The sequence below is a fragment of the Echinococcus granulosus genome (assembly GCF_000524195.1).
Source record: "Echinococcus granulosus chromosome Unknown EG_S00150, whole genome shotgun sequence".
NCBI lineage: Eukaryota > Metazoa > Platyhelminthes > Cestoda > Cyclophyllidea > Taeniidae > Echinococcus > Echinococcus granulosus.
Genome location: NW_020170530.1, coordinates 149056 through 167883, shown reverse-complemented (window position 1 = coordinate 167883; position 18828 = coordinate 149056). Strand labels below are relative to the sequence as shown.

At 43.5% G+C, this 18828-nt stretch overlaps 2 protein-coding genes across 2 annotated transcripts; one reads left to right on the top strand and one right to left on the bottom strand. All coding sequences in view use genetic code 11, as the record gives it.

The window, feature by feature from the left end:
- Positions 1 to 711: 711 nt before the first annotated feature.
- On the bottom strand, positions 712 to 5343 carry EGR_09506 (Methyltransferase-like protein; the record flags this gene model as incomplete). Its single annotated transcript, XM_024498755.1, has 7 exons — positions 712 to 956; positions 1036 to 1426; positions 2470 to 2802; positions 3021 to 3113; positions 3178 to 3374; positions 4339 to 4658; positions 5066 to 5343. 7 exons carry the CDS (start codon positions 5341 to 5343, stop codon positions 712 to 714), a joined length of 1857 nt encoding a protein of 618 aa, XP_024346850.1.
- Positions 5344 to 13355: 8012 nt separating this feature from the next.
- On the top strand, positions 13356 to 18828 carry EGR_09505 (hypothetical protein; the record flags this gene model as incomplete). Its single annotated transcript, XM_024498754.1, has 5 exons — positions 13356 to 13463; positions 14076 to 14501; positions 14581 to 14878; positions 17050 to 17201; positions 18679 to 18828. 5 exons carry the CDS (start codon positions 13356 to 13358, stop codon positions 18826 to 18828), a joined length of 1134 nt encoding a protein of 377 aa, XP_024346849.1.

The following is an 18828-nucleotide window of genomic DNA, read 5'->3' as shown; positions in this document are numbered from 1 at the left end:
GTAAGCGAACCCGATCGCAGCGATCGGCAGTCCCGATTTCCTCTCATGGATGCCAAATTCAACCGTCGCCGAAGAAAGACATTCCTGTAGATTGCCGCATTTACGAAGAACCACAACAGAAAAACCAACTTTTGAAAGCATGTCAAAATCGTATTCTACTCTTTAATGCAAACCTTTCATTCCTCCGCGTTTCAATCACTGTTTTCACTGCATAAGTTCTGTCGGGTTCAAAAAACTCTACCAACTTCGGGGAGGATTTGACCATAACGTTAAAGTGCTTAGAGGAGAAAAAAAAGATGTGAAAATAGAAGTTATCATTGAAAATCAAACCCACACATTTCACAAAAGTGATGAAAAAGGCTAATCAAATCGAAAAAACGGATATAATAAGAGAGTCAGATTTTCAGACACTTTAGAGCAAGTGGGCACATATTACCACTCGTAGAAGCCGTTCCCACTCATTGAATCGCCACATTCTTCAAGCGCCATGTGATGCCATTCAGTAAATAATTTTGAACGAATTTAGCCTAGAGAAACTTTATTCGCAGGCTAAAATTCCTCATGTCGCAGTTCTACGCATTTGGCCGTCAAAAAGACCCATTTGACGCGCCGTAAAAATCACCGCATGAATGAATAGCAAGTCTGGTAAAAAGGTGGATGTGTATATATCCAATGTAAGTCAATGAAAAAGTATACACACGAAGTAAGCCATCACTTGAATGCAGAGGGGACAGGAGGACCAGTGGGATTACGAAGGTCACCCGGTTGCAGAGACGAGGCGGCAGCAGCAAACATTTGCATCGCCAGAGCCAATTTGTCCCCGTCACCAAGACAGCTCGGAGTTGGTGCTAGCTGCAAATGCAGGCTCTGTGATGGATGCCGCAATAGAAGTGTTGTCTGGAGGGAAGCCAAGTTTTCCGCCGAAACACCAGCCTCTGGACGTGGCGATTGACCCACTGCAGATAAACAGAGGGAAAAGGTGATACAGGGTCTTAAGGCTAAAATGCAATTAAGAGCGCTGTTTCGGGCGATTACCAAGGGAGGGCAAAAGTGGATGGGCGAGGCAATTCTGCGCGGAGAGGGAGAGGAGATTAAGAAGGGCGTTCTGTTCGACGGCATCCATTGCTCGATGATGGGGTAGTGCCTGCGGTACAGCTTGCTGAAGACGACAGCCAGTAGGTTTGCCAAGAAGAGAAGGAGTGACACTAGGCTGTGAGAGAGCGGCTCGCGGTGCCTGCTGCCCTGCAGTGCCTGCGACCCCCGAGTGCCAGGCGGCGGAGAGCGGAGGGGGAGACTTGGGCCGTAGGCGTTCGATCTCCTCCGAACTGCCCACCAGGTGACCGTTGGGTTCGCGAGTGAAGTAGCTCGTGTAGACCTGTGCGTCAAAGTTGCTCGCCGACAACTCACTCCCCACAGTCAACCAGCCCTGCCATGCATCAAATATACACGCTACTTTAAGTCATCGTAACACTATTTGAAAGACTTCTTGAATCAAATAACATTTCCCAGAGCATTCGGTAGCCCAAGAGTCCCCTCCAAGCTTCTGATAGTAGTGCGTGAAGGGGGCTGAAGTCAAATCGATACTTTTGTTTAACAGGCACACAAAAAGGGATACTACAATGGCAGTGCTACACGTATCAGTAAGCGTCAAACGTGTCTTAGCACTCGCAACAGCCCAAGTATGCTTCGTGCGCAACCGTATACGGCGAACAAACAATTATTCTCAAGAAAGAGGACTTGAAATTTTGGAAAGTTGGTGCATGGCTTCCTGCTTTTGACTAACACCGAAAGGCTGGATGTCGCTGTACTGAGTTGAGGGCGAATTTTATCGGAGAAGATCGGGATTTTGTAGATCATGGTATAGGACGAAGCCTCCAGAATCAAGACGATCAGCACAGCGATGGACGGGTGTGGATTCACCGCTGTCAATAGTTTCAAAAAGTATCATCTACGAGTGGGAGAACAGAAGTGTTCTCTGAGACAAATGTACTGCTACGGTTATGGATATTCCACCTCATGGTGTCGCTAACAGGTAAATATTAATGTCACGTTCTTGTCTCATCCTACTAGGACAGCCCACAAACTCATACTATACTGCTCATGGGTTCACGTACACATCACAGCAACATGGCTAGAGGGTGTCACCAAATTCTCCTTGCGGTCCGAGATTGAATCTCCAAGAGGAGTGTCTCAGAGATCAGTATTTGCTTCTGTACTAAGATGGGTCGGTTGCACCGACAAATCAATCCACAGAGGGTTTGCCTTTTCCAATATTAGTTAAACGTTGGAAGATAAGCGCATGAATTCAGCACCAAAGTATTTGAGAAAATATGCGGGCTTTGCACTCCTTCAAGACTGTTCGCTCTTCTTAGGCAAATAAAAAAGTCCCGGTTTGACTTGAAACACATCCCATACTTTAAATTCACTTTATTGGGGAAATGAAAGTAACGTATTCTGACCAAGACTCACAGCTCTGAGAGTGCTGTCACGACCGAAGAGATGGAGACGACGACGACCAAGACAGAAGTGCTCGATGATGTGGAAGATCTCGGTGGGTTTGTCCCTGTCTCCATAGGTGCCGGGTGCTTTAGCCTCGCTGATGATGAGATCGATGTCGAGGTTAGCGTGGATAAAATCGCCATCGACGGAGCGACGCACGGTACCGTGGATGCCCATGAGGCAGTGCTCCTTTGTGCGCTGAAGCACTGCACCCGGTTCCAGTTGCTCGTGGCAGGGTCGTGTCTTATTTGTCTTTATCCAACAAATATCCTCGCAGCGTCGGAATCCCCACTTCTTCAGGCACTTTTGAAGTGGAAAAGAAGCATACTCATACAAATTATTAGTCAGATTTCCATGAATCCAATATGTTCAAGGAGAAGATATTCTTTCAAACAGTTAACTACTAAGAATCTGCTGGATATGCGAGACGAATGATAGCGGCAAGGGTGCCGCAGATGGCTTTTAAGAAGATTCTTGGGCATTCAATTTGGCATATTACTAATGATGTGGAAGTAACATACTTTTCTGGCTCCATCAAGACCTTCACCACTGCCACACCAAATCCAAATGAAGGAGCGAGGTGCAGCGATTTTCTCAATTTCCAAGGCCTCAATCTAAAGGAGATACATTAAACTTTAGGGCTAGACTAGGCCAAGAAAAAGCAATCCGCTGACGTACCTCCTGCCACGACCAGGAGCGATCAAGCGGTGGTTCCACCAAAATGACGTCAAAGGCGGAATTTAGATCTTGCAGATTGAAGGTACGGAGGTCCACCCGAAGATACATGGGGGGCGTGACTCGCGACTGAATAAGCTCGTCTTTGAGGCGAATCAGCTCTCTCAACTTTGGATATTCCTCAAAACGATTCCTCAGTCCTGAAAACCATAAAATCGAACTATTAAGGGGTTTCCTTCCCTCTGCCTCCTAACTTACCTGCAGTTAACTGTACTTGTTTGAGCACATGCCAATTTCACAAACTATAAAGGACTACAGTTCTCCAGCCCTTCTGGATGACTAAGAGCGCCCCATTAGCGGTATCAACAGGCGAACCCAATCCGAGTGGACAACAATCCTGATTTCTTCAAAACCCTATCAAAACTAAACATCACGAAAACGACGTATCCACTGTGGATAGCTGAATTTACAGAGGCTCACTGCAGAAGAGTGAGGATACAGTAACAGCTTTTGTCAGAGTGACAACTAAGGGAGCGAGAACAGATTTCAGCGAACCGAAATCTGAACAAACATGTGTCCGAATGCCCAAATATATGACTGGCTGACAACATGATAATTCCCTTCCTCATGCTGCCTTTGAGTAAACGTTACTACATTAAGCAAATGACGAGTAGAATGCTCGCGCTTTGGAACATTGTCTGGCTTCCAACATTATTCTCCAAAGCAAAACCTAGCTAAATAGCTCGTCTCGCAGAGAATGCTATATTCAGAATCCCCAACTAAATATGCAGCATGTGCTACCACTAATGAGCTAGGCAACAATCCTCTCCATAATGCGACTTCGGTAACATTGTCTCCGAGTATGACTGGCATTGAATTGAAGCTCGCGTGAAGATTCATTGTAGTCTAGAGATGAAGCTCAAAAAGTAGGAGCCAATGTAATAAAACGATGCTTTCATAATTCGATGAAACCTTCATTCTCTATGAAGATCGTTAAGCACCTAAGTGCCGTGACACTCTACTTGTCAATGACTCTAAAACCACAATTTTCGATACTTGGCCCTTTTTTAAATCGCGATCTCCGCAGATGTACTAATACGCAGAGGAGGCAGCCGGACACTCAAAACTCAGAGCGATAGGACGAGAAGTCAAGAAAGTGCTTACCGGTGTCACGAATAAAATTTTGTGGCCGTTTTCCCGTGTCAACAAAGTGCTGGCAGTAGTCATTATGCGGATTGGCACTCTGTGTACCCTTGAGAAAGGTGGAAGTGCTAAGGTAGAGGGCCTCTCTTGAATCCGGATTGCGTGAGGGATCGGAGAAAGAAGTGGAAAAGCAGGAGGCATGGTTTTCGCCGCCTCGACGGACGAGACGACCCTCGCAAAGACTATAGCCCTGAGACAGTGGTAACCCATCAAGGTCTTGATAGAGGAGACGGAGAATAGAGTTGGAGAGCCGCGATGCTTGAACGCTCCTCAAGGTAGGTCTGATAAAGGAGGACAACAACGTAGGGAACCAAGCATCTATAATACAAGCAAAGTGCCCAATACCCTCGGGATGTTTCACAAACAGATTGTATGAGAGAAAAAAAAACAAAGTTACGCAGTTCTCCCAGTATGAGGACAAATGAACTTTTTACCCTTGAGGAACAGACGAATCGAGGGAAAATTAGTGGAAATCTGTGTTACGAGAGACGAGGGTTTAATGGCGAATATGCCAAACTAAAGAAGGTTGCGAAGTATACAATAGATCAACGGCATGTATAACCCCCAACCTAGCCAAATCAAATGTATAAAACAGCTGTACTTAGTACGTTTATTGCCCTACAAATATAATATTCTAGTGGTCATACCCACTGGAACCATTGCTGGATAAACAGGAATCTGGACTTACAAAATTAAAGTTTTCTTCATAGCCGCCTCATCAAAAGAACCACCGCCGACGGGTTTATACTTAAGCCGATCTTTGAGGATTTTGGACAAGGTACACTGGTATACAGTTTCATCAAAGCTATCATTGTGGTGAGCACGATTGCACAACACACTAGCGTCCCCGACTAAGTGCTTCACAACTAGCTGTCGGACTTGGGTTTGACGTTGGCGACGATTAGCAAGGCGCAGCCGATAACATTCCAGAGAATCGGAAGGAGGAAGGTAGGTTGGTTTCGTCATCCTAAGCATTAGCATATAGTAGATATTGCGTAGTCCACAAAACACCAAAAAAGACAGAAAGCGCTAAAAAGACTTTATTTAAACAAATGTGGGCGTCTACAGACTCTCCAGAGGGGTGTCGATACTGGATTTGATCACAAGGAACCCAAAAATACCAAACCCGTAAAGACCGATGCTCTTAATCAGAGACCTAGACAATACGATAAATCAACGACCCCATACCATTTAAACAGATCTTCATAAAGATCATTAAAGAAGCCCTTAGATTTAGGCTTCTTTTCGGGAAGCATCATGAAGCCGGGAGGCGCAAACATTCCAAACACCACAATAACAACCTTAAAAAGTGAGCAAATAATAGTGACGAATAAAACAATTACATTTTCAAGTACCAAAACTGAGTAAAATTTCTTGAAATGTTGTACGTATCTTATCAATTATGTGCAAAAACAGCAGAGTATAACGCCGAATCCTGACAGGCGCTGCCGTGTTTTGGGGGAGGAGAGAAGGTGCAAATAGGAATAAAATAGTAGTCCAAACAATTGCATTACTAGAAAAGTTGTTATAGAAGGACCTAAAAAGTGCAAAAGAATATTTTAGTGTTTTGCACATGCATTTTGCAGCGGAATGTTATTGACTTTGGGGGATATCTGGTCTGTCTTCTAAGAGTAATCCTATACTATTTAAACTTATAAGCATAAATTATCGTACCGTTTATCGACTAAAAAGATAGGGATGCTTAAACTAGAGGCTTTTGGTGATTATGTATCTTGCAATGCTAAGGATATCGCTTTGTCTAGATTTGATGCAATGCTTACACTGTTTAATGTTCCTTTCAGAGTGGAGGCGGGGAGACGAAGTGAGCCTCGTGACAGAAGAGTCGACGTCCTACAAGCCTGAACTCCGTACCAGCTTTCTCCATTTACTTGCCATAGTAAATATGTCAAAGTCAAACCAACCTGGGTGTTCCAAGGGTACGAGGAACAGGGAAGAGGAGATCTACGATCCTCATTCTACATCAAGTCAGCTCAAAAGTAAATCATCGATAACGTTAGAGACTAGCAATAGTTACAAATGAATTTAAATACACATTCAATAAGTAATTGGTGTAGAATTGTTTAATTTGTGTATGTGCTTCAACTTTAATTGCCTGACTTCTGCTCTGTGAGCGTATGGAATAGTTCCCTTGGGCGCCCACTTCTTAAGCATTTTTGCATGGTATATCGTCCCCGAGTCCTCAGTGGCTTTTAGCATCTTTTAAGATTTTTCTTTAAAAGCACTGATACTTACAGGCAGCTTGCGGGTTTCCGAACAGAGCGGGTGGGAATGGAGCTTCTGAATTATTGAATAGTAATTTAAGATTGTAAAACTTCTATTATTCTTAGATATTTACCCAAGTAGGTAAAGATCCACTTCGTATCAAATAACCTAGGAAAAAATAAGGTCATTATTATACTCTGACTAGAAAAACATTCAACTTGGTACTATTTAGCTAGGTGTTAGGATTGATTCGGACTTATGTCTTAAGTCTATTTGCACCAATACATCTGGAATTTTAGGTGAATCGAGTTTCTGCTATCAAGGATTTCAGGCTTTAGTGGCAAGCGGAGCACCAGATTCGCGGCTATTAATTACACACCAGCATCGTGAATTTTTCCCGTCCTCTGTTAATGGTACGCTTTCGTCTTCCAATTGTGGTCTGCTAGAGGAACGCGTTTTAAAAGTAGTCGTTTAGCCTGATATTTTAGCAGAGTTTGTATTACTTTGCCATTGCTAGCAAAAACATGCTATACAATCTTTCCCTGACCTAACCGTGGCCTTCTCAATCGAGGTCTTGTTGGCCACTCCACCTATGCGCTCGTGCCTTAAACATAGGCTCATACGCCTTTCTGGTCTTTGGCAGTTGGCATCGGTGTTGTCACTGTTCCCAGCCACCTGGATGGTATGGTCGTCTTGCTGCATAATAATATGTCCATCATTAAAAACTGTATTCGCTGTAGTTGCTGCGGCGAATTGCCGTCCGTTTTCTCACTTGGGACAACTGAAGAGTCAACTTGTAGCACCATTCGAATTTCCTCACAGGATCTTGATGGACCGTAAACAATGACAATTCCCCTCCACAGCAATTTTTACTGTTGTCTCTACCCCCTTGACGGTCAGATCGCCTGTATTCCGAGATCTGGGATGTCACTCTGCGGAAGGCTGTCCCCAATACCATCCCTGTCAGGCCCTTTTACCTTCGATGCTGTTTAACTCCCTCAATTACCACTCCCTACCTAACCCTAAAGCGGTCCATAAGGAATACTTCTCTGACCCTTGGCTCGGAGGTACATTGGCTTGCAAAATCACACAGGTATCCTCATATCCACACAGCCTAACTTTATCATTTTGACCTAAGCTGCACTCATTTTGGTAGGAAGTTGGAGTCACCTAAACTCTGGGCTGGAACATTCAATGCATTTGTAACGGTGTCACCTGGTCATAAAGGTTACGCTGCACTTAAATAAAAGAAGTAAATGCATTTTATAACCTGAATACGAGATCTTATGGTTTACGCTACTCCGTCTAACATTTCTACACCTATCTTAGCAATGGACAAAGTCCTGGGCGAGACAGCTTGCTGATACGTTTAAACTGTTCTAGTGCGAAAAGTTTCATTCTTCTATTCTCTTTATTTCTTTTGAACCAGGTTGGGGGCATTCTTTATTAGTAATATTATGAAAGGGATACAGTGATCAGGATTATGCTTGATCTGGGTACACTTCCTCCTTGGGGGTGGAGGGCGTCCGTCCTGTCACGAGATTCGTTTCTACAGATCGCCTCTCGCCTGGAGGGTCTATTCAAACAGACATCTATTACGTAGTCGTCTCCTCTTTTTGACCATCGCACTTGATATTTCCCTCATACATGTCCTCTTCATATCCCGTTTCCAGTGGCCTTCTTCCCTCTGCTAGTACGTAGACTTTATTTTCATGTCCATGTTTTTGCTATGGTGAACAGCGATTGGTTAACTGAGGGGTTGTGCATTAGAGACGAGGCAGTTCGTCGGTGAAATGACTACCAACACTCGTAATGCACCATTGCTCCATGTATAATGAAATTGGCGGTGTACTGCAGGTGGTGAGATGGGGTTGTTTAATCATAGTAGGTCTCCTTCTCGGTGACAGCGCTTATCGTATTATTTCTTCTGCCTATTTATTATACATGACAGTCATGAGTGATTCCGTGCGATGTTACAAGTTTATCTTACCTCCCCTTTCAATCTCCATAGGTACTCTGGAGCATTGTGGGTTATATTTTCCATGTCAGTACTCTCATTTCACGATATGTAAACATCTTGAATGTTGCATAGACTGAAGCCCCTACTATATGCAAAGAGGAACGGGTAAAGGCTAAAATCGCAGTCTTCCTTAGTGCAATTCTTTAGTGGTCCAAATGGAGTGTGAATCGTTCTTTCCACCTCTTTGTTGCCTTGCAGATGTAGAGATGTCGTGCTTACCTCAGGGGTTTCAAAGGTCTTACATAGTCCAGTAAAGAATCGGATTTCAAGATTAGCGTCCTGATCACTACGCACTTATTCCGGCACACCGTGTTGACAAATCCAATGACTGAAGAAAGCCAAAACCATTACGGGGTTTTCTATCTGCATGTGTTCGCCCTGGTCACTTTCTTAAAGTAGTCTACCATAACCAAAATACATCGGTTTCTTCGCTTGGTGGATTATAGGGGACTCGTGGTGGCATTCCTTTCCCTTTTCCCCTAAAAATCCTGTGGGGATAGATTATGAAAGTGTGACCTCTTTGAGGTGAGGCATTTTGAAGATGCTACTGCAAGTAATGCAAGTTCGGTAGAAATCGAATACGTCTGAGGTGGTTGTTTGGCCACCAGTGCCTTTTGCTCAAGGGGTTCAACACATTTTTCCACCCACGTGCCACAGCTGTTCTAGTAGCTCTTGAAGAACTGCCTGTACCAATTCGCCTTGGACCACTTGGTGCTAAGAAGACCTAGCACCTTCTTAGCACAATAAAATCACATCCTTTAGAGATAATTGCTCCCATCCTTGCCATATCCATCTGGTCGCCTTGCTAGACGACGTCATCTCTCTCGCTGTGCGTTTGTAAGAAGATGTAAGGAATCTCGCGTATACCAGGGTTGTATCAAAATAGCTACTCTACGCATTTTGATAATGATATTTAGTGAATTTGCTTAAAAATATGGTACTCACTGCAATACCACCTGTTTCTGCTAGGACCGGTCTGCAGGACAGGGTGTCTTCATTACTATGCGTAATGCAAAGTTTGACCACGTAATGGTCCATCTCCTACACTGTTCTCATTTGGGTCAGCCAGCTACTGATGACCCGTTCTCAATGTAGTCCACCTTGCTATCAGGTAACACCTGAATAGTCTAACCATTGTAAAAAAAGCGAACAATTCACTTCAACTTGTGTTGCAGTGTTCCATCTCATCTTTTTGTTGAGTTTGGCGCAACAACGAGTAGGCAGTGATGTGTACCTTCGCTTCCATCCTTTCCCCTTTGTGAAAATACGCCGCCTAAGGCGGCATCACTGGCGTCAGCATCCAATACGAACGGTAGGGTACCCGACTGAAAGTTAGGTAATGCTAGAATCTCAGCAAAGCTTGCTTTTTCTGGCACTTGAAATACTTCACCCATTTGTGCATCAATTTACACAGCAGACTTGGAATCATAACAAAAGCTTTAATGAAACACCCGAAGCAATTTGTTAAGCATGGGAAACTACGAAGTTTTGTCTGGTTGATGATGGCCAGGCTCTCATTTGCACTGTGTGGTCTTCACAAACCGCCATCCTATCTGATAGAACATTGTATCGTAAAAAGTTGACCAGGCATTGCAGAAGTAGATGCTTCCCTAGATTAAGGGTCAAATCTGCATCTCGTAGGTGGTCCAATACCAATCTTACGTTGACGCTCGGCTCTAGAATGTCCCTACCGAAGGCAAGAATGTCATCTAGGTGTATTATACAATGTTTAGGGAAAAATCCGACCCGAGCGGCCTGCATAAGGCGTTGAAAAGTTGTTGCAGTCTAGAGCCTGGAAGGCGTTGTCTAGAATTAAGGGAACATTTTGGAAATATAGACATCTTTTTCCCTCATTTTCTCCATTTCAACTTGCTAGTAACGGTCCTGGACAGGGAGCGGTTATGACCCGAGTAGAGAGTCTAGCGAATCATTTATATGGGGTAGAGGGAAAGCATCCTTCTTTGTCACTGCTTTCGGCTTCCTTTAGTCGACGCGCAGCCGCAGATTTCCGCCGTTCTTCTCAATCAGAGTAATTCGAGAGGTTCATAGCGACTTTGATGGCTTAATGACTTCGTCTCTGATCAATTCTTTAACCAAACACTACTTCCTTTATCAGAAGAGATAGTATGCGTCCGGGTGGCTGCCAGATTGTTCTGGCTTCGCCGTTGTCCATAGTATGCTGTCCGATGTGTGTACCTCCCAGCATAACATTTTGCCTAAGTTGACCTTTTACTGCGTCTTTCGTCCATCACCATCTTTATTTTTACCAAACGTAATCTGCTAGATGGGAAAGTGATCCTGATCCTTTGGGAGCAAATTCTAGAGTATAACGCAGAGATCCTCGAAATGAGGGTGCTAAGCTTAATCACCTGCTGCGATTGTTGTAGCAACTCCTGAAGTTTCTCTACGAGCATCATTATCTCGTTGAGGGAGTTGGTATTCTCACTGTGCAGCATTTGACTAGAATGGGTGGAATTGCTTTGTGTCCGGGCTAAGCGGTTATTCATTCAGCTACTCCGGTTGGAGGTGAGCCACGAAAGGCTCAGTCCCTTTGAAGTTGGAGGTTCTTTGCATACTCCTCATTGTCTTCATCCACTTTTGATAGCGATGAAAGAGCAATCTAATAAGCTTTTGTTCTTCCTGATCGATGACGAGTTGGGCTGGGGTAGTATAGCATTCTTTCAGATCAGTGATCGGGTTATCAAAGCCCCTACGGTGGACAAGAATTGGTTTTGGGGGAGTGTGAGTAGAATCTACAGTGTTCCTCAATGCTAGAGGTTGAACCAGAGAACAAATCTATCAGATTTGGGACATCTTTTGAAGTCTGAGTAGTTTGTAAAACAGTATAGGTCAGCTAATACTGCATCCCAGTCTTTATTGTCTTAAAAAAAAGGAGTGTCTAGGAAGGAACTTTGTTTTATTGGCAATATCACAAACGGGGTACAGAAATCAGGGTCATGCTTGCTTAGAGTGCTTTTGTTTTCATAGGTGGACAACATCTAGTCTGTCAAGAGATTTGTGTTAAATGAACGCTTTGCTCCAAATAGGTCTTTTCATCGAGTATATACTACAATTGGAGAATTCACTCTACTTTGTCAGCATTAAAATTTTGACTTTTTTGCTTATAACCCCTAAAGAATGCAAATAAGTTGACACTATTTACTACACGATACAGGCCTTAAGAAGTGTCCTAAATAACTCCTCACTAAAGTTGCATAAGGTGCAGGTTAGTTTCCGGCTTATAATTAATAGTTTCGTAGATTTTAATGAGAAATTTGTGGTCAGAATTAATTATGGCAACCCCAACCAGAGCCAGCATCAGTGCCATTACTATTTTCAAACGGCAAATGCATCTTCCATGATCTCAGGAGTATTCTTTTTTACCTAGGTCATAGAAATTGCAACATTGGTAGTGGCGATCTATTTCCACCAAAATAATATGCCGAATAAACTTATAACTCTACAGTTAGAACTTTTTAATATTTTTGCTGTGAATATTTGTTTAGGCGCACCAATTAATTGCACTTCTAATCTCCGCAGTTTTTAAGGGCAGTGTTGAGCCTTGATGCTGGGATTATATATTTGCAATAGAATATTTAAGCTACCTAAATCGACGTTGTTTCAAAGACGGAGTGTTGGATCTTTTAACGCATGGAGTTTACTACGTTAATTCACAGCTACGCATGCCTGAAGGTGCGTCATATCCATTTGTACTGATTATTTTAATGGTAAGTCATCGAAAGTGACAAAGCCGCCTTAAGACGAAAGGGAAGTGCGCTACAATTCTCTTAAGCTACAGTATACGATTTTTGTGCCATCTTGCCGTGTTTTTGGTTGACTTTTAAGAAGCAACTGGGTCCCTTACAGAATAGACTATTTCTCCCATACAGGTTTTAAATTAGTGACATGAAAGGTAAACGCCGCAGTTCTTCTTGTTTTATAGTCAGTAGTCTATGCTCTACAAGCGCAATCAATTTCGTCTTCATACTGGCCGGCTCGTATGTGTATTCTCTTCCGCAAATTGGACCTAGCAATATAAACCAACTTTGAAAAAAATCCTTAAATGAAAGTTTTTATGCGTTTGTAAACACTTTAATTGACACTTCGCATATCTGAATGATAAATTTCATAGTTTTCTACCAAGATAAATAATTATGCCTAGACGATTCCCACTGTGATTACCAACAGCTTATTTTGTATTTCTTTGATAATGTTATCACAGTTGAATTTTCGACATAGACAGCATAGACTTACGTATTGACAACGACTTAGGCAGCATACTATTTGACAGTTCTCTCTTGTTTTCACTTTTGAGAAGTTTTAGCATAATTTTAAGATTATCAGCTTATGATTCTATTTTCATAATTCCGAATCGCTGTCCGAATTCATTTGGTTTTCCGTGAGTCGGCTGTTTAGCTCTCCAGCTGAATAGCCCCCTGAAATAGCTTTTGCTCTTTATCCAGTCATTCATTCGTTAAATGTGCGGTCGTCTAACCGCAGTGTTATCCCCAGTCCTATGGGCACCCACCTTTTGGCTCAGCACATGCAACCCCTCCCAATGCTTTTACAACTTCCATCCCCCAGTAGAATGCCCTGGCTAGTTGGCAAACATGTCTCTTCCAATCCATTGTATATCCAAGCGTCAAGGTGATAGTCCTATCCCCCCCCCCTCCCAGTTAATGTACAGGAACACGTCAATCGATTGTGCCTCGTTTATTTGTTTACTTCGTCGTGCATGCATTCACGCATGCATCTGTACGTGTCAGCCCCCAGATTGGCTGCCACTCGAGCGCGTGGACCCGGCGTGTACAACGATAAATCGCCGTGCGCGCACGACCTTGACGTGTGCGTGTGCACGCGTGTCATCCCGTGCCACTAGCCGCCACAGTTGCTGTTCTTGGGTGCGTGCGTGCGAGCGTGCGGGTGTTAGGGCAGGCAGGAGGGCCGACGTGCAACTAGCTACCCCTCTACTACACAGACGTTTACAAACACCTGACGTGTTTCACAGCGCTACAAGCCGACAACTCACAACTCCTTTTTTGGGAGCTAATGCTCCACGTTTTATTTAAAGACCTTCTTCGTTATCCTCTTATTGTAAGGCGGTTAACAAGAAAGCTGTTACATCATATGTCAGCATCAGATTTACATCAGTGACACTAGAAGAAAGTCCGAGATCACAATCTTCCCAGCCGTAGAAATGGATGGTAGTGTTTTAAAACTATCCTCATTTATTTCTTATCGGGCCACGAGACAAAGTTTTTTTAGTGATTCTGAAAAGCTGAAGTTACGGTTGTGGTGGCACACAAAATAATTAGGCGCTTAGTGGTCAACTTGGACCACCTAGAGGATGAATACAGTGGTACACTCACAAATGGTTCAAACTTGGCTTACCTCCTAACTAGCGATCGTGAATAGATTGCATGAAAATCTAGGGCTCCCTTTCTTTTGGTTATAGGGAATGCGGAGACGGTATGTGAGCCTAGTAGCCACGCCAGGTTTGGTAGAAGCTCATCTTCTAATCTTTGAAAACGAGACGAAGTGGGTGGCGTCTAATCCACCCCTCACCTCGCCCTGCAGCACACCATCACCTACACTTTCCTCTCCTCCTGCACGACCCGTCTCTGAGTCAAGTTCGACCTCTATCCAGACTCTTGAACATCTCCTACAAGCCGATGATGGCTCTCGCAAAGGCGCCAAATACGTTGTTCGACTGGAGGGCCTTTTCTATGTCGGTGTGAATCATGTACATGTCAATGGACGATTGTCCGTCGCGGCAGCAATAAAATCGGCCTTTGGGAAACTCGTGGTGGGATCTAAGAACCAGGAAAATCAGCCTCAAAAGCAGAAGCATCAAAATCCGCCAGATCCTGCTGGAAGTGCGGTAGGCTGAAAATCGTATGGTTCGGTCATCCTAGTAAAGCTTTGTGTTGACCAGTTTAATCGCTTTGCCTATCGTTTAGGAATCGTACGTATCAACTTCCTCAACACCGGGAACAATTAATGGATCTGTAGAGGCCTCAGCTTCCTCTCAGCGGCCGGCATCAATCTGTGGGCTACCATCACTAAACGGTGTCACTTCTGCTGCCACCTCAACTACGGCTAACACATCACGTTCACCCACCTCCTTGGGACTTTACTTCCAGGATGGAAGTTCCACTCTAATGTCCTTTGCCACTCCTGATCTCCTTGAAGATTGGTTACGTCTTCTTTCCGCTGTTGTTGGTACCAATCGGTCGCGATCTGGATATCCTCACATCGGTAAGTGGAGTGAAACTGCATTACACCTCTTAGATCGTGAATAGAATTTGTGGAATGTACAAAATCGCCTCGTACGTTGTTGAGCTCAAGAGGTTCTAACCAGTATTAAGTATTTATAACCTTCCCCTCCCTTCATCATTGAATTCAGTCTTTCTTAAAGGGTGGAACACAGCAAGTCCTGTTTTTCCACCGGACATTCACAGAAAAAGAGGAAAGTACAAAACTTTTGCTTAAACCACACGTGGAAGTGTGCATAAAAAGTTTTCAGGAGGGGGATAAGGTCATCAGTAGCGACTTGTCCGCAGCAAATAATACCTTGATTTTGTACAAGGCAACGTACCCAATGCCTTCTTAAGTATTTTCATCTTCTTACAAAAGAAAAACCCCTCTCTAGCGCAAGGAATTTTCCCAAAGCTCACGCTTTTGTATCCTCGATTGAGTAGCAATGAGTTAGTCACCTTATGTACAGAGGAGGCCGTGTCAATGGGGAAAACTCGGGGCATAGCTGATAGTCACCCATCCATGTCCGAGATTGGATCTTCTTTAGTCGTGGGGTTTTGGGAACGTTTATTCATCACCAGTGACCATTAGGGCCGTAGGAAATACCACTCATGGCTTATCATTCATGGGGTTTGAGAAGCCTCATATATCATTGCGCTTTCCGAACAGATATATTTTAAAGGGCCCCACATATGCATGCACACACAAAACACCACGTGCACGTGACCTTGAGGCGTACCAATAGGAGTAGTCCTCCTCCCATTTGCATGTAGACGCGTGCACACGCTATTTGTCCATGCCTGAAATTTTATCTTTCCTTTGCCTTTAGACGGGCTTACACAAGCCAGCTCTACTACAGGAAACTAAGTATTCGAAGGTTTTCTCTCAACACCTTTAGTGCTTGCACAGAGCTCTTTGAGAGCGTTGAAAAAGTTAGGCCAATGGATCAAAGTTTTTTTGTTCTGGCTATTCGGCGTCCTCACAATGCCTTCATTCATCCATCAATCCATCCGCTTCTCTATCAATTTATCAAACGTTTCAAAGATTCGCTTAGTTGCAAACACATAATGCCGGCTTCCACCGCAATTCTGGATAGTTCTACTTCATATCTTCTGGCATTTTAGTGACATATAATGAAGCTGTAGCACTGACAGGTTTACTACACCATAAAACTGTCACTCGAGTGATAGAGGGTACATTCACGACGTGCTGAAGGCTAAATTACTTTTGGATACCAGACCCGCGGATGGGACCAGAACCAGGATAGGTCGTTTCTAAGCCGAATAGCTCTTAAGTCCTGACTCTCGTTGGATGTGTCAGCTTCCGGCCTATCTGGCTACTACCATGCTTTAGAAAGTGATCATAAAAAAGGCTTTGATTTTGACAACCAGAGAAGCATTAGTGGGAAGCAGGTAGGCAGGCAGGCATGTAGGCAGGGCGACCGCAGTGTGTATACGCGAGAGGGGTACTTGACGTCACTTCTTCGTTTCCCTTAAATCGACGTTCAATTGCTATCGTCTCTGGTGTAGTGGATCGGCGTTTTTGATTTCCCATTTCAGCGATTTTTTTTCCTCCTAAGTTAGGGAAGTAATACATATTTCTCATTAAGTATTTTTTCTTCGAATTAGTGGATAAAATGAGTGCTTCAAGTAGGACTGAATGAATAATTTATTCGACAAATAAACTGAAAGGGCAGATGAATATGATACGAATGAGTTGAAGAAACAGTACTAAGTGGATAAAACACCGAATGCGGAACGAATGAAGGAGGTATTCTAATGCGAGGACGATGGTTTTGGTCATATTTCTGGTTTAACCAACTCCTTTTCAAATGGTAATATAAACCTCAGTTTTCTTCCATGGAATTCCATCTTTACTTGAGGTGAGCCCGTGTGTTTAGATTTTTTAGATCTGTCTCCAATTATCTAGACAGGTTATCTTGACTAATGAATGCTATAACTTCCGGAAACCGATGTGAATTCATTTATGCAAAATATCTACAACTGAAATACCTCTCTTACCACCCAACCTTTAGCCTGTGTGTTCCGCTGAGTCACATCAACCCACACCAAATTTAATGTGATGGCTACCCGAATGGGTGATGATGAACACAGGAAAGTTGTCGTCGCCAATCACCTTCTTTATCCGCAAAATTTATGTCCTCCCCCTAGAATACGCCTCAACAGTGACGTGCAGGTTCAAGGCGAAGGAATTCAACTCGGGTCCCTTTCCCAAGATAAAGGGGGAGTGTCTCTTCTGCCTCTCCAAATTGGACGTCCTTCTCATTAACCAAAATATCAAACAGCCCGATCTCTCCATTCGCGTACGTAACTTTGTCATTTATTTACGAAAATTCGTTCATATGCAGAGGTGCTTCGAACTGCTCCTCGATGCCCACTAACTTCGTTTGTTGTAGCTCAAGCTACAGCGCTGGTAAAAGTAGCTATTCTACTGTGAGGGTGTTCAAAAGACGCTTATACACGTTAGAGGTTTTTCGATCCAAACCGTGACTTTTAGAATTTAAGGAGTGATAACTTCAATTACTTTTTTCCTATGGTTAAATGGTGCAACTTTTTTTTTTTTTTTTAAATCGCAAAGAAAAACTTGTCTTCTGTGCAGTTTCCTCACAGGATAGGTTGTGCTTCAATCAAGCGTTCTACGCATTGAATGTGTAGAATGAATTTGTTGGCGAGAATCGTTACTAGCCAGCAGACCTTCAGTGGTCTATTCCATCAAACATCTTGCTGCTCACTAAATAAACGTGTCACCACCGTATCGCGCTGTGTTTGAAGTGTTCGGTAGGAATTGATATCTGCGGATGCATTTTTTAGCCTTTTTTTACAAGAAACTTCTTTCATCACTACCCTCTGTTGGATACACATATGCACTCACCAGCACTATTGCCTACCAGCTTTATTAAGGGTGTCTGGCCTTAACTGATCGTAGACATGTATGGCAGCTGTTAACATTTGACAGAAAAAACTTGACAATCATTACTGCATGTGGTACCACCATAACACCACACCTTTACTGCGTTCGACTTGATTGCCTATGTGAATGATGAAGTGATGCGGTATTGTGGTTTGTGAACACCTTGGAAAGTGAACATTTCCAACAAAATGGGAGGAGTAGGTGAATCCGCGGTGATCCACGCACATACGCACACAACCAACGATGAATCAGCACTCCTGATGCTTGACTTTTCACTTCTTTTACCCAATGCACAGGCAGGTGAAGCCGGTTTTATGGTTCTGTATGCGTGTTGCCACATATATCATAAAAGTCGTATTTAAAGGCACCGAAATAGACAATTTAGGACCGCTTCTGTAAACAAACTCTCCCGCACCGAGCACGGACTGAATGGAGGTGCGAAAACGGAAGTACTTGATGGCTGACCTCGTACCATTTGAATTGAATGCTTGGATCCATCAAGCTAACCCGAGATCTATCATATTGTTTCGAGGTCACAAAAGTCATTAAAAGCAATTTTTTCACTACGAAACACTTTAGTCATATATAGATGTATTTGAAGAAGAAGATTCCTGGCGACAGCATCATAAGGTGGTTTTTAATTGAATGAATTGGCACCGTTTCCTTAACGATGTAACCATGATGAAAATGGACTAAGCGTTGGAATCGTACATCTAAGTGTTTGCGATTTCGCTCAAATGCCAGCATTCACCTAGAAACAACGCTTCGACTTGCCTTCTCACAACTTTTTCTATTCCTCTGGTTTCAAATATCACTTCCAGAGTAGGTGAATGACCTTAGTGTTATTATATTTTTGTGTTCAAAAACAGTTCCCGTATGTGCGAAATTGCGCCTCAAGAGATGATGGACGCCTGTGTTTGGATATTGGCCGAGCGGCACCGACCGGGGAATGTGAACTCGTTATCCAGTTGCCCAACGCTCGCGAGGCGAAAGCTGCCCACACACGGTGTATCATGTAA